Here is a 14,712-nt window from a genome sequence, read left to right as displayed (position 1 = left end):
TAAGGTTCTTTTTTAAGCACATATCTTGTGCTGCAAACATTTCACATACAAACTATGGGATTGCAACGGCTGTTCGTATCCCATAATTCATCCATCTTCGACACACCGCTGAAATTCACCACTGCAGTTTGGTGGGTTTTTTTTACCCACAACTCATTCAAGTTTTTTTCGCTCTCTGCTTTCTCTCTTCGATCCGTGAAGGTGTTCCGTGATATGGTGTGAACAAAAATTGGAAAATTTCATAATTTCCAGTGTCCCGTGCTGTAAAAATCCGATAAACCTACAGCCCAAACGCCAGAGTATCGGAAAAGTGTGCGGAACCATCACTAGCGAAGTTTTACGTAAGTAAAATTGGACCGTGAAAATTTGCTTAGCACACGCACTACAGCACAGGATTTTTTCTTCTCTGCTTCCATATCTCGCCGCCATTGCAGTACATAATTAGCAGAGGCAGTGAGACAGAGAGACACATAGCGTTTAGTTAAGAAGATAGAAAAGAGAGCAGCAATCCAGTTGTAGACGACGACCCCAAAGCAGAGTCCCATTTTATATCGATTGCGCACAAGTTACGGCTTAGAATAAAACTCCCGAAGCAGCCATTTTTGCAAAAGTAATACCTGTTTTGTAAAACGAATCGAGTATGCAATTCCAAGGCGCAGCACAACCGCACCAGGGTGGTTTCCGTGGACCGCGACCGGAAAAGAACGACTTCTATGTTGGGCAGCCCGGCACTAAGCCGCCGCACTTTATGAACAAGCAAGGCCCACCCTCTATTCCGCCGTTCAACGCGAACGCGTTCGTTGGACCCAAACCGATGTATCAGCAGAACGCCATGAATGGCGTTGGCCCGGGAGGGTTTAACAAGTTTGGTGGTGGTGGCCGTGCATTCGGTGGCCAGCCGGGAACCATGCCGAAGAAGGACTTCGGTGGACCGAAGATGTATGGACCCGGTGGCAGTAAGCCATACGGCGAAGACAAGCCTTTCGACACGTTCGGCGGCCCAAAGAAGTACCAGAGCTCGAACCCAGGCATGGGCATGGGCATGGGTTACGGTGGTGGCACGGGGAGCCGTAACGGGTTCGGACCGCGATCAGACTACAACGGTTTCAACAAGGATGACCGTGCGAAGATCCAGTCGCTGAAGGCAAAGTACCCGGGACAGAACCTGATGAAGCCGATGTGGGAAAACTTGGAACCGTTTCAGAAGGATTTCTATGTGCCGCACCCGAATGTGATGGCCAGATCGTCGGAGGAAGTCCAGACGTTCCGCGAGCAGATGCAGATCACTGTGATGGGCAACAATGTGCCGCATCCGTGTCAGAACTTCGAGGAGGGTAACTTCCCGGAGTACGTGATGACCGAGATCAAGAAGCAAAGTTTTCCACGTCCGACTTCTATCCAGTCGCAGGGTTGGCCAATTGCGCTGAGTGGCCGCGATATGGTTGGCATTGCACAGACAGGTTCTGGCAAGACGCTCGCTTACATGCTGCCGGGATTGGTACACATCTCGCACCAGAAGCCGCTGAGTCGTGGTGAAGGTCCGATTGTGTTGGTGTTAGCGCCTACTCGTGAACTCGCCCAGCAGATCCAGACTGTGGTTCGGGACTTTGGAAACCATTCGAAACCCAACATCCGTTACACGTGCGTGTTCGGAGGAGCCCTGAAAGGACCTCAGGTGAGTTGGTTATTTTTATTGATTCGTTTTCCTTTAAATTCTTCCTGCCGCAGTTCTGTGTGTTAACGATATTGATAAGTGTGTGTGTGCGTTCATTAGTGTTGTTTTATACTCAATTATGAAGACCTGGGTTATGCTTCAACACTTCCAATAGTTTAAATTACATTACATTATTCCAATTGTTGGTATATAAAGCAGCGTATAATGTGTGTGGCATTTGTTCGGTTTTCGTTTTCCCCGTTGTAGGTGCGTGATTTGGAGCGTGGTGTTGAGGTGGTAATTGCTACCCCTGGCCGTTTGATTGATTTTCTCGAGCGAGGCATCACTAATCTTCGTCGTTGTACGTACCTCGTCTTGGACGAAGCAGATCGAATGCTTGACATGGGTTTCGAGCCCCAGATTCGTAAGATTGTTGAACAGATTCGTCCGGATCGGCAGGTGCTGATGTGGTCGGCAACATGGCCAAAGGAGGTGCAAACGCTGGCGGAAGATTTCCTGCGCGACTACATCCAGATTAACATCGGATCGCTAAGCTTGGCGGCAAACCACAACATTCACCAGATTGTGGATGTGTGCGAGGAGAATGAAAAGGAGGGAAAGCTGTTGAAGCTGTTAAAGGAAATTGCAACCTCGGATGCAACAAACAAGATCATCATTTTCGTCGAAACAAAGAAGAAGGTTGACGATTTGCTGAAAAACATTGTGCGCGATGGCTATGGGGCGACGTCTATTCACGGCGACAAGAGCCAGACTGAGCGTGACTACGTGCTGCAAGATTTCCGGCATGGCAAGAGCACAATTCTGGTAGCGACAGATGTCGCAGCACGTGGCCTCGACGTGGAAGACGTGAAGTACGTCATCAACTTCGACTATCCGAACTCATCGGAGGACTATATCCATCGTATTGGGCGCACGGGACGCTGCTCGCAGTACGGTACTGCGTACACATTCTTCACACCAAACAACGGACGCCAGGCACGGGAACTGTTGTCGGTGCTGGAAGAGGCCGGTCAGCAGCCAACTGTAGAGCTGATCGAGATGGCGAAGTCGGCACCGGGCGGCAAAGGCGGTAGACTCCGTTACTCGACGCGCGGCAGCTATGGTGGCGGAAGCAGCATGAGCAGCTACCAACGGCGACCACCGTTCAACGGTGGCGGTGGATTCGGTGGCCCACCGAAGTACGGCGGTATGCAGAACGGTCCAATGGGTATGGGCAACAAGTTTGGTGGCATGCCGAACAAATACCGTGACGGAGGCATGTACCGTAGCGAGAATAACTGGAACAAGGGCCCGAACGGACCGGCAATGATGGGTGGCCCAGGAGGCTACCAATCCCACTCGCCTCAGTCTCCGCAGGCTGCTGCGGTAGCTGCCGCATCCGGCCAGCAAATGTACGAACCGCCTCAGGCACAGATTCGTGCCTATCACCCGAAGAACATCTATCCGGGACAGTTCGATGACTACACCGCATTGTTTGCGGGTGGTGCGGCCGCTGCTGCTCCCGGTGGTGGCATGCGCTACTACCAGAACAAGGCGCACCAGGGCGGTCCGGGTGGTATGCAGCCGGGCTCGCAGCCTGGTGGCCGGTACAACCCGAACGGCGGCCAATTCAATATGGATGGCACACCGAAACCGAACAACGGTCGTGGAACGTATCCACCGAAACAGTATAACAATAGCTACGCTGCCGGACCGGCAAATCCGAGCCACCAGTATCCACAGTTAGCTGCGGCCGCCGCAGCTGCCGCTGCCGGGCAGACCATGCCGACGGCGGCCCCGGCCGGCTTTACCGGATTCGATCCGACCGGTGGACTGCAGTATCAGGCATCGTACCCAATAACGGCTGCCACCGCCACGTATTATCCATATCCGGCGGCAACCGCTCCACCGCCACCACCCCAGGCCCAGGCGGCCCCCGTTGTTCCGCCAGTGCAGCAGTAAGTGGGACATGTGCAACTTCACGTCCTCACGTCAACACAACACCCCTTAACACGATCGGAGAGAGAAAGCAAGGTTAGTTTTTAGCATCTTCCTTATTTATCCAACCAATCATAGTACCTAGAAAATATCGAACTTGTCCATACGCGGGCAAAAAACGTTGAAGTATCGATTTTGTTTAGTAGAAGAATGAGGGGAAAACACTTTAATGAAAGTATCTCACATTAGCAGAAGCAGTAGGGTGAACATATTTTGACACAATTGCAGCGCAAATGCTATGTTTCATCCTGTAGGTTATACGAAATCAATTTATAATATTATTGCTACTCAGTTTCCTTTTTATACTTTCATCCCGGAAGATACGAAACTTACGTTGCTGAAAACTTCTGATCGGAAGAACATATACTATAATACTATATAACCTTTTTGCAAATGATTATATGAGAAGCTAACGATAATACACTTTTAACTCGTGTACGCACGCTGCCACATTGAGCGGTGTGTGCAGGCGCGAGAGAAGAAGAGCGCAGCAGCGTTTGCGGAACGAGTATATACGATATACATTAATTTGATTTTTTTTTTGTTCATTTTCCCTTATTACAACAAATGTTATAATCTAGATTGGTAACGTTTAAAGCCCCTGTAAAACAACGTGTACGGCAAGCAAATGCGTTGCGCCTGCACCGTAGCTACAGTTCGTTTGTACGTAAAGGAACTGTTTGATAAAGGTTCATGGTTTCCGCGTCAAACGACAGTAGAATAGAAGCAGAAGAAGAAAAAAACACACACAATTTTGTTAAACGAACAGTCGTCATTCAGAACTTCTACGGGAAAATCCGGTGGTATGTCACGCAATTGTTGCACGAAACGAGTCGCCAAAACCAAACAAAGATACGAAAGCTCTCAAAATACTAAAGCTGATTGTTAATAGCGGAAAGCATTTTAGGGGAAGTGTAGCGCTGGTTTTAATCATTCCCTTTTAGTCTGACCATCGATTGAGGGGAAATGAGATCCAGCTCTTTGGGATCCACTGGATGCAGTGGATGGATCCAGTTTATTTTAAAACAATTCCTGTGAGTACCCAGACTATTTTGCTGTATTTTCCGGATGTTATTTCGCCGGATGCACTATTCTGGGTATCTTTTGTTCGACAGAAATCGAAAAAAGCATTTCGTTTAGGCATTAGTCTCCCTTTTGGGTTATGCTTTGTGTACGTTTGTCAGAACAGCAACGGAACTGAATCTCCTGATTTGTATTTGTGACATGTTTCATGATGAGTGTATAACGATTAAAACAAAATCAAGCAGAGTATGGCAATGTTAGGAATCGTAATGGGAACTGTTGATTGATAGGGAACATTATTTTAACATGCGAAAAAAGAGATGGCGAGCCACATTTGTTGCATAACGTTACACAATACCAAAGCATCATTATCCTAATGTGTGAATGCTTTGGTATAGGAGTATTCTCTAAAGTAGTGAAAACAACTGCTTACAGTCTGCTGGGGGTAATGTGTTAGCCAAAAACAAACAAAAATACGATACATATTTTGTATGAACATTCAAACGATTGTACTCACATAACGCAGGACGCGGGGAAACAGTTCAAGGGCATAGAAGCGTCCCGTTTCCTTTTTGTTTTCTCGTTTTTGTTATCTAAACCCACCCACAATAGTAAACAGATACATTCCTTTACACTCCGACACCGATGGTTGGCATCAGAAGTAGTAGAAGAAAACATATTCCAAACTTCCAAGTCAAGTGCGTACCTGTGTAAATCTGATGATGGTGGAACAAAATGCAAAAGAAAACTCCACACAGCAGCCGCGAGAATCTCTTTTGCATAGGAAATAAGAAGAAAAAAACATACAACATGCGATTGTCGCAGCAACTTCACGAAGCATACGATAGAGACAATTCGATATACTATGTTTTTTTTACCGTTCCTATGATGTTCACTTATATTTTCTAAACTCTATTACATGTATTAGCGTGTGTATGGCGCAACAGTTTCCGATAAGGAGCAAGCAGTTGAACGATAAGTTCAACGATCGTTACATGAAATAGCGCACGAGTTACGTTTTCGAGCGAAAAGCTACAAGCGTCTGACTATGCTTGTTGCTGCCCAAGCTTTGCGAAAGCCCCTCGCGCATTATCTAGTCAGATTTGGCAGAGAAATCCCTCCCCAAGAGTGGGCAGCGTGTTTTGCACATGACATTGCTATTTAGATGGTTAAGCAATTTGAACGTAACAACGGAAGCAGTTCAAAGCTCCCCAAAATATTATTCGGATATCTTCACTTTGACCGTGGTGTTATGCACGTCGAAGCGTTCACCGGGAATAATAGTACGCCGGGCGTGTGCCACGATAGTGAACCACCACTAGGGGAAACACTCGGGGGGATATATTCTCCACAAGTAATAGTAAACAAGAAGGGGAAAATGTCATTACTCACACATTAACAAAAACAAACCAAATGCCTTCTGTAAACTGTGATCGAATCTCGTGTTCCTTATTCAATGCTACTCTCCGGACGGGACGCCCAAGAGTGTTGTATGATTTGTGTAATTTAGCTCACGAAGGCCAAAGTAATACGCTTGTTTAGTCGGGTAAAATTAAAAAAACCAATTCGTACAACAGAGGTATAGGTTCTTGAATGTGTTTTTTTTTGCACTCTCTGTTCGATGGAGTGATAGTGGGATATTTTTTTACCAATACCCCGAATGTTGCGTAACAAAACAAAACTTCAAATCGCAAAAGCAAAAAAAAACGCAATTAAATCAACAAATTGGTCATTTTGCGATACTAGCATTAGTTTGTTCCAGAATGAGAAAGAGAGTTTCACGTATTGTTTTAAGTATTCGGTGCCTGTGAGCTAAAAGAAAAACTTGCGAGAAATATGATAACGAACAACCGTGTTTTTTTTTATTAAATCACGGCAAAACATGTTCTTGCAAACAGAGAATCATGTGAATAGACTGGGGCTTGAGATCGTTAAAGTAGAGAGTACCAGTGTGAATGTGTTGTTCCGTCGAATAAGGATCACCGAACCAGACTGAACCGATTCGAATACGCACCTTTTCTAATATACTACAAACGTAGGATAAAATCCTAAAACGAATAATCCCACCAACCTCTGTAATGCCAGATATAGCGTACATAAAATTGCAACAGCGCGCTAACCCAGTCGTGTTGCGCATGCGGGGGGGGGGAGGGCTACATCCGAATAGACCGGAAAACAAAACACAGCGGAAGCCCAATTGTTGTGTGGTTTAAGTTGTGCAGTAGACGAACATGCTCTGGGTGGAAGTGAATCATTACTTTTGTAAGCAGCGCAAATAATACGAGCAATATAACCGCACGGTGTTAAATGCTTTCGTTTTTGTCTTGGCCCCGAAACCAGCAGATCTCTCTTATATGATTAAACCTTTTTATTTACTTGGCAACATGCAAGCGTGTAACTATATGCAAGAATCTATAAAGCCAGACAAGCCAGAATGCCAACAGCATTGGGGGCATAAACGATGATGGTTCCCCATTATAAATGTACGCTCGCCTCTCTTTTGGAGGGAAACGAAACAATGAAACATGAACGTAAAGAATTCTATTATAGTTTTGGGTTACAACAACAAAAATATGCGCCTTTTGTTGATAAAATTAAAGCCATAGCGAAAGGCGATGATGTGCGATCCCCTGCCGTAATGTTGTTGTTGTTGCTGGACAAACAGCGCAAGAGTAAAGTATTCGTACGCGTTGTGCTCGTGTTAAGCACCCACAACACCAGCAATATATGATCGCTAAGGAAGGGAAGAATCGATACCGATTGTTTCGTATTAGCGCTCACTGCTAAAGACAACTTCTTAAGATCTCTCTTTTAGTCTTGCCAAATTGTCCAAAAGTAAGAAAACGTAACCGATGAAAGGGCGCGCGGTATCGAAATGTTTTCTTTTAGACAGCCAGAAGGTTGTTTGTGTGATATATGTGTGTCCTGTGTACCAGTATTGATTTTCTATGCGAAAACAGAGAGCACAATTGTCGAACGCGCGCGGCCCAGTTCGTTCCGGTGCCGTTAAGAAACAAAGGCACGGAAAAATGTCCTTGTTGCGTTTGATTTGTCGAGCAGCAAATACAAAACAAAAAAAAAACAATCGAAACTAGGAAGAGAATGCTGATGCAAATCCCCGAAAAACATGAAGCTTAATCGTCTTATCAATGGTATTGTTGAGCATCGTTACACAACATAAGGAAAACAACTCATTGAGACAAAGCAAAACTCGTTGTGGTAGTAAATTTTGCAGCACTTTCATGCGATACTCTCGATTGAATTGGGAAGTATGAAACAAAACAAAAAAAAAATCGCGCAACGTGTTTGAATTAGTGAAGCAAAAGCAAACATTAAACGTCGTGGGTTAGGAACTCTAAAACCGGAACATTTCAAAAACAATTGCCAGAGCAATCCCACTGTGCACGGAGGCGACATGAAGGAAGTAGAATGAAACACAAGTCGTTTGATAAATTTGTAATCTTCTTTTTATTTTTGCTAATACTTACATACAATGATAAACGATTTATTATTTTCTTAACCTCTACTAGCAATTAAGTCAGTGTGTTTTTGTGTGTGTGTGTTTGTGCTATGAAGAAACCGCAATGTTTAAAAGGCGAAAACGTTATCTGCTGAAAATTGAAATCTTGTACCAATATGTTTTCCAACAAAATAATTCCGCAGGTATAAATGAAAACAATTCTTATCAAATTATCGCGAAACGAGTAAATTGAATTTGAGATGATCATAATCATAATCAGCAAGAGTAAAACACAGATATGCGTATTTAAAACCGCGTAACGCTGGAGTAAACCTCCCACGTACCATTTCAGTAACACAGTTAAGCTAACAACGAGAAAACATCTCTTGCAAAATAGAATTTTCTTTAAAGTCGTTCATCAGCTAGAGATGGCTGTTTTGCTTGGAGCTAATGTTTAGGTGTATTTACACAGACACACATTACAGTAAAAGGTCTGTTGGTATTTGGGATAACATACCCGGAGTGCGCATGTTGCTGCTCCACTTTCTCCTTGCATTATAATCAATACGTTGCGCCAATTGCTATGAGAAGATAACAAAAACAAAATACGAAACATTAATGTCTTAGATGGGAAAATAATACAGAGGTAGCGTTTGTAAACGGTTAAGGATAATCTTACAACAATAATCAGATGCGTAAAAGTTTACACAACCATCGTGTTTTTGGTTTTCGACAAAATGATGAACGTTTTTTTCTTTCACTATGAACTTTTTAGAAGCATCCATCGACGATCGAATGAGAGATCGAATTGAATCGATCAGAGACAGTAAGAAACAATACGGGGAGAACGAAGAAGAATGTCAGATGAACGAGCAAAATTCATCTCTTTAACGCGAAAAAGGAACATCCCTCGGTTTATGAAACAATCCACACACAACGGAATACAGTGTATTAATAGTAACCGATGGTTCGCAACTAAAATGCGCAACGCATGTTGTACAACTTTTGAGACGAATTTCTGTTGCTTACGGAACTCTCGCAAACAATTGGAGCGAAGAGGAGACGATCCTTTGGCACCGCGCCATCCATCAATGTGTGTTTTTTTTCTATATGTTATTCTGAGCCACAATAATTAAATATAAGCTTTTCTTTGTTTTGAAACAATCATAGAAACAAAATCACACGAATAGACAACCATTTGTACGGACCGTTAAAATCATCCTTCCGGAGAGGTTGGATGAATTATTTGACGGTTTTGAAAATTACGCACTTCCCTATTCTTCTTCTCTCGAACCCATCAGATACTGTAACGATCATAGAATATTAAAACTTGTGTTGGGTGAATCTGATTCAGTGTCATGAATCTTTAAACTAACTGACGACTCTATGAGAGTTAAAGAATCTTTGAGAAGAAGCTTTTGCGCTAAACCACAAACCATATGGAATACTTCATTTAGCACAAGTGGCCAGAATATTTTAGCTATTTGTTTTGGTAAATAATTCATCTGGTTTCATTTAGGTGAAGATGAAAAAGACCCCCAAAAGCTATATATTAGAAAAAACCGCCCCATTCTCCCAAAAGCAGAATTGTTGAGGCAAGATGGTGTGCTTGTTGAGTTACATTTTCCAAGCAACACACACGCAAGCTGAGAAAAAACGTTACAAAAGATTAAAACAATGAATAAGGACGTTAGCACGAAATTCAATAGCGCGGATGAGCCAGATATGGATGGCAGGGACAGCAAAAAAAGAGGGACACAAACTCTAAGGGAGTCGCTGCTGCGGCGCACTACACGTGATTGCGCGCCCGGGAGACAAAGATAGAGAGAGAGAGAGAGAGAGAAAGGTCCTTAGACATTACATCGTGGGTGTATGGCTGTGTGTATGCTGCACTGCTGAAAATCATACCAGCCCCAGCAGCAGAGAATGGGCATGGTTGGTAGTGAAATAAGATGTATTTTGCATGCATAACAAAAAGCGTAAGATATCGCCAATAATACATTTAGCGAAGAATTAAAAAAAAAAGGAAAGGTAAAACAGTGCAACAATGCTGTTGTTTGATGCAACAAAAAAAAAATGGAACAGCAAAGCAGCTTTTTTGCTTTTCCCGCGTGTCTCGGAACTTAAAAAAGCAAGCGATTAAGGTTTTCACAAAAAAAAAACGATTAAAACAACACACATACGAAACAGTACAGCAGAAATTGTACGCATAAATCTTACACAAACAAAACCCACAAAGCGCAACATTTGAACCCCCGAAAAAAAGGAACAAGAAAAACAGGAAACTTGTGTGTCGTAGTCGCTAATATAGACAGAAATATCATATGTTGCAAAGACACACAGCCGAAGTGAAACAAAAATATATAGTACACCGGAACCACACGCATCATACTTTGCTTGTGCGACTATTGTGCGTACTAAAAAGAACCAGTCAGACGGTCTCGTCCGCGCTCTCTGCTTCTCAGTGCCCACGCATCGCAGCAATGAAAAGAAAAACGTCGGAAAAGCGGAACAGAGCGCAATTCGCAATCGAAATAAATTGCATCTCTTGTTGATCTCAAATTGGTTTAGGGAAATGAAAGATCAAAGTCTGACAGTTTAAACAGAACCCCCCCCGGCCCGCGCTTTCCGCGATGCAAAATTCCCCGGAAAATGTGTGATATTTTTTGCAAGAAACAAGGGGAATAGTAACGAATTTACCATGATCAATATTCCAAACGTTCGCCCCCTCCTCACAGTTCGAGTGGGACTGTGTCTACTACACTCGAATGTAAACGTACCTTTTCCCTTTAAATGGCGATCGTGTTGATCGATCACCGTTTGAACGATGCTTTAACAAGGAAATGGAATAGAGAAGCATCGACATACGATAATGGTTTATAGCTTGAAGTACACAAAAGTGTTTTGGCCAAAATCTGATCATAAACATTTGATGGCGATTGTGTGGCGATTTTCCGACAAAAAAAACCAAGAGAATATCTGTACACACATGTACCAGTAGCACGTGTCAGCACGTGCAGAAATGATCACGTGTGTGTTGCGTCTCCACGGGGAGGAGATTGGACCGTGTGTTGTTCCGACGTTCCGTGTTATTTTTGTGTTTTGTTCCACACAGGGTATTAACATATTAATATAAATATATTTTTGTGAAAACACTAGAACGCTGAATGAACTCGAGAGGCGAAAAACGAGAAGAGGAAGAAAAAATGTACCATTGTGATATTTTATATTTAAAGTTAATATGTAAAAAAACATCCAAAAAATGCACATACATACACTCGAGACGAAACAAACACGCGCATACACAACAAAACGGACCCCACACAAAAAGGATTCAAGAATGTGTTTAATGCTATTGCTAAAACGGGCCACTTTCACGGTTTGAAACGCACTGAGCGAACGAATAATTAGGGAACGAGAAGTGGACAAGAGCCAGAGAAATAAAAGCCCAATACGCTTACGGTGTGAGGAAAGCGAAGTATATCCGAGGATCCCCACAAAACAAACAGACAGTGAGAACGAAGACAGGATCTCAACCAATATGTCGTCGCCGGAAGGACTAAGTCAATATGCAAGCATCTTGTGGTGCAAAGAAACAAGCAGAATCCGATTCGTACGTAAGCTCACCAACCAGAAACAGTAGGAATATACCACCATATACCATATATACCAGTGTTGTAATGTCAAGAAATCGAAATAGGGCCGCTGTAGTGTGGAATTCAGGACGAAAAAGCCGGAGAAAGTGAACGAGAGGAAGAGAGTGAGATAGGAAAGGCAAAGAATTCGTTGTTGTAGGTTTTGTAGTATTTTTTCTGCTGCCCTTTTTGAGCAACAATGAAACAACAACTCCCGGATAAAAACACGTGTTTGATAGAACTTAATTGTCTCAAATGAACAATTCCCCTTTCCCACACTAGCCGAGTGGATTTCTTCTCTCTCAATGCAACGGAACAACAAACAAACAAACAAACAAACAAAAAACCATAGTTAAATATGTTGATTTTGGGAAACAAAAGTAAGCAAAACAACAAACAGCAGACGTTGAATATCAAATGCAAATGTAGTGTCTCGAAACGTGCGGCTTTTTGAGATCCATACGAAACATAAAAAAAAACAAACTGTCTGAGTTATACAAACGAAGAAGAATCGGTTTTGTTTCCACAGTTAGGATAACACTTTAACAAAACAAAACCTTACAAACGTAGCAGAGGAATGCGAGCAGCTAAATGTCGATAAAAAAGAAAGAGAGAAAACAAGAAAAATCAAACAACACAAATGTAACAAACAAAATTCGTTTTCCGTAAACCCAACGGGCACCACACACTCCACGTATTATCACATCCTTTCCCTCTTCGTACATGTCGTTTTTGGATCGTGGTTTTGTGGAAAGTGAATTGATTGAAGGGACAGTAAAATGAGATTGTGATCTGATCGTCGTCACGATGCTGTGAAAATTCATACAAAAACCAACAGGGTTGTGTACGCGTTCTTCAGCAAGCGGAAAACCGTACACTTCGTCACAGGTCTTTAGTCCATTTTGGTTTATTTGTGTGATGGTTCCACGGCTATCATCACGTCCCGTCGTACATCTATTAAACATTTCTATACTGAGCTGAAATTGACACGCGCGCACCTTTCCGTTCGATACTTTTAATTTATTAGTACTGCTCTCCATTTTAGCTTAACTTTTCATCGTTCTAACGGTTCATATTCGTTCAACAGAAATGTTAACACACATAACTCATTTGTCATTCTTATCCTCTCTATCCTAAAAAGCGTCGTCGTAGGTATCGTTTAGATAGCAAAAGTCATTTCAGCACATTATTTCTCCCAAAGTTCCAACATGTATCGCTCATCATGATTATTCCTTTATCTTTAATTACCCGCAATGTCGGTTAAATTTTATTCTGTTTTGTCCCTCGTTGTGAAACCCATTTTTAAAGAAACAATCCAAATTTTTAACTCGTTTTTGTTACTTCTGAGCAACAGTTTCTTCAGAGTAATCCTTTAAACGCATGCATATTATATATTGCAACATAAAATATGAATAAAAACCATGTGTAATTCACTAATAAGCAGCCGGGTTGTGTTTCTTTATTCGATATCCGAAATTATTTTTACGCATGCACAATCAATTTATTTGTTTATCCTCTCTCTATTCCATGCACCGTGTGCCTCGCCGGGAGCTCAGTAATTTATTTTTAAAGGTATCCTTGTTTGAGTAACGAATGATTCCTCCTGCTTGGATCCTTTTACCAGTATGTAAAACGTTAGTGTGCCTTGAAACACTACGAACGATCGTTCTGCTACGATCTCACGGATCGTTTTGTTCTTATCAACCATGTAGGCAAAACCAAGAATCCTGTTTTCATAGTAAACGTTTACTTTGCTTGCACGGTAAACTCTCGCTTTATCACACTCGAGTGGTTCCGCGAATAGTTGCTCCAGGACTTCTTGAATTCTGAAAAAGAAACAATAAAAATTACAAGATTTACGAAAGACATCAGCCCAAAAAGATGGCACGATGAGTTTTGCGTACCTTGTGGTTTCCGAAAGCTGCTGTTGGAAGTCGGTCGTATGAAACTCGGGGTAACAGAACACTACTGGCCAGGACAGGACCCCGTTTTCATCGCAAGACACCATGAAATCTTCCAACGGAGCTAACCGTGGTTTAAGCTTACGTTCATCTTCCAGCGCATTCCGTTCCTCGAACTTCACCATCCGCTGCTGTAACTCGGCAACGAGCCGTTCCCATTTCTGTTGCTTTTCCCGCTCCTGCCGTGCTTCCTTCCGAAGATCACGATTTTGGGCCGCTTGTCGTGTGAGGCAAGCTTTTCGCATATCGATCGCTGCACTGTTTGTCGGATCACGCTGCAGAATTGTATCGCAGAGCTCAACGCACAGCACGAACCGATCGAGTGCGGAAGCACATTGCGCCGCGCGCCATCGAGCCTTCTCGTAATCTGGGTTCAATTCCAGCGCCTTCTGAGCATCTTGCAGCGAAGTGCGGAAATTTTTCAGCATGTAGTTTGCGGCACTGCGATTATTGTACAGAACCGCTTTGTAAGCCGCATCACCAACCTTGTATCGGAGCGCCTCCGTGTAACTTAGCACGGCCATCCGGAACTTGCGGTGCTGCATGTAGAACTTTCCGTCCTCTTTGTACGTGTCGGCTAGCTCCTGTTCGGTGTTTTCCAGCGGGTCGTACTTTAGCTGCTGCAGCCCTTCCATCAGTGGACTCATTTTTTCGCCCGGTTCGGGTGATTTTTGCATGAAAAAGGGATGCTTTGCCATTTCTTCCTCCCACCGATCTTCGGGCCATCCTTCTGTGTAACGCCGTTTCTCCAGAGAACTGATGAAAGCATCCAGATCTTTGTCCAACTGTGCCGCCAATTCGAGTCGTTCCTGCTCCGAAACGACCTTTTTCGTTTGTTTCTCTGCCATATTTCGAACACCGTAGGGCAACATCGGGAAAATTGTATTCACCAACCGGCAAACAGAAACGGAGCACGCGAAGTTGTTTTGATGATTAAAATGTCAATAAACCAGTCTATACGTGGTAGTTGTAAACTGGAAA

At 43.3% G+C, this 14,712-nt stretch overlaps 2 protein-coding genes across 3 annotated transcripts; one reads left to right on the top strand and one right to left on the bottom strand.

Annotated features, from left to right (window-relative positions):
- Positions 1–192: 192 nt before the first annotated feature.
- LOC128306746 (uncharacterized) lies at positions 193–6,842 on the top strand. Of its 2 annotated transcripts, XR_008287597.1 has the most exons (4): positions 193–341; positions 435–1,675; positions 1,922–3,688; positions 4,234–6,842. XR_008287597.1 is itself a non-coding variant. In XM_053044347.1 (3 exons), exons 2-3 carry the CDS (start codon positions 641–643, stop codon positions 3,614–3,616), a joined length of 2,730 nt encoding a protein of 909 aa, XP_052900307.1. In that variant the 5' UTR covers positions 193–341; positions 435–640; the 3' UTR covers positions 3,617–6,842. The 2 variants fall into 2 exon arrangements, 1 of the variants encoding a protein (XP_052900307.1); XM_053044347.1 differs by having other exon boundaries at positions 1,922–6,842.
- A 5,771-nt stretch (positions 6,843–12,613) lies between these two features.
- On the bottom strand, positions 12,614–14,615 carry LOC128306849 (DNA polymerase interacting tetratricopeptide repeat-containing, protein of 47 kDa). The gene is made up of 2 exons (XM_053044480.1): positions 13,675–14,615; positions 12,614–13,596 (listed from the first exon to the last, which is right to left on the bottom strand). The coding sequence occupies exons 1-2, from the start codon at positions 14,601–14,603 to the stop codon at positions 13,323–13,325; spliced, it is 1,203 nt and encodes a 400-aa protein (XP_052900440.1). The 5' UTR covers positions 14,604–14,615; the 3' UTR covers positions 12,614–13,322.
- Positions 14,616–14,712: the final 97 nt, after the last annotated feature.

The sequence above is a fragment of the Anopheles moucheti genome, chromosome 2, assembly GCF_943734755.1.
Source record: "Anopheles moucheti chromosome 2, idAnoMoucSN_F20_07, whole genome shotgun sequence".
NCBI lineage: Eukaryota > Metazoa > Arthropoda > Insecta > Diptera > Culicidae > Anopheles > Anopheles moucheti.
This window is presented reverse-complemented; position numbering and strand designations above follow the sequence as displayed.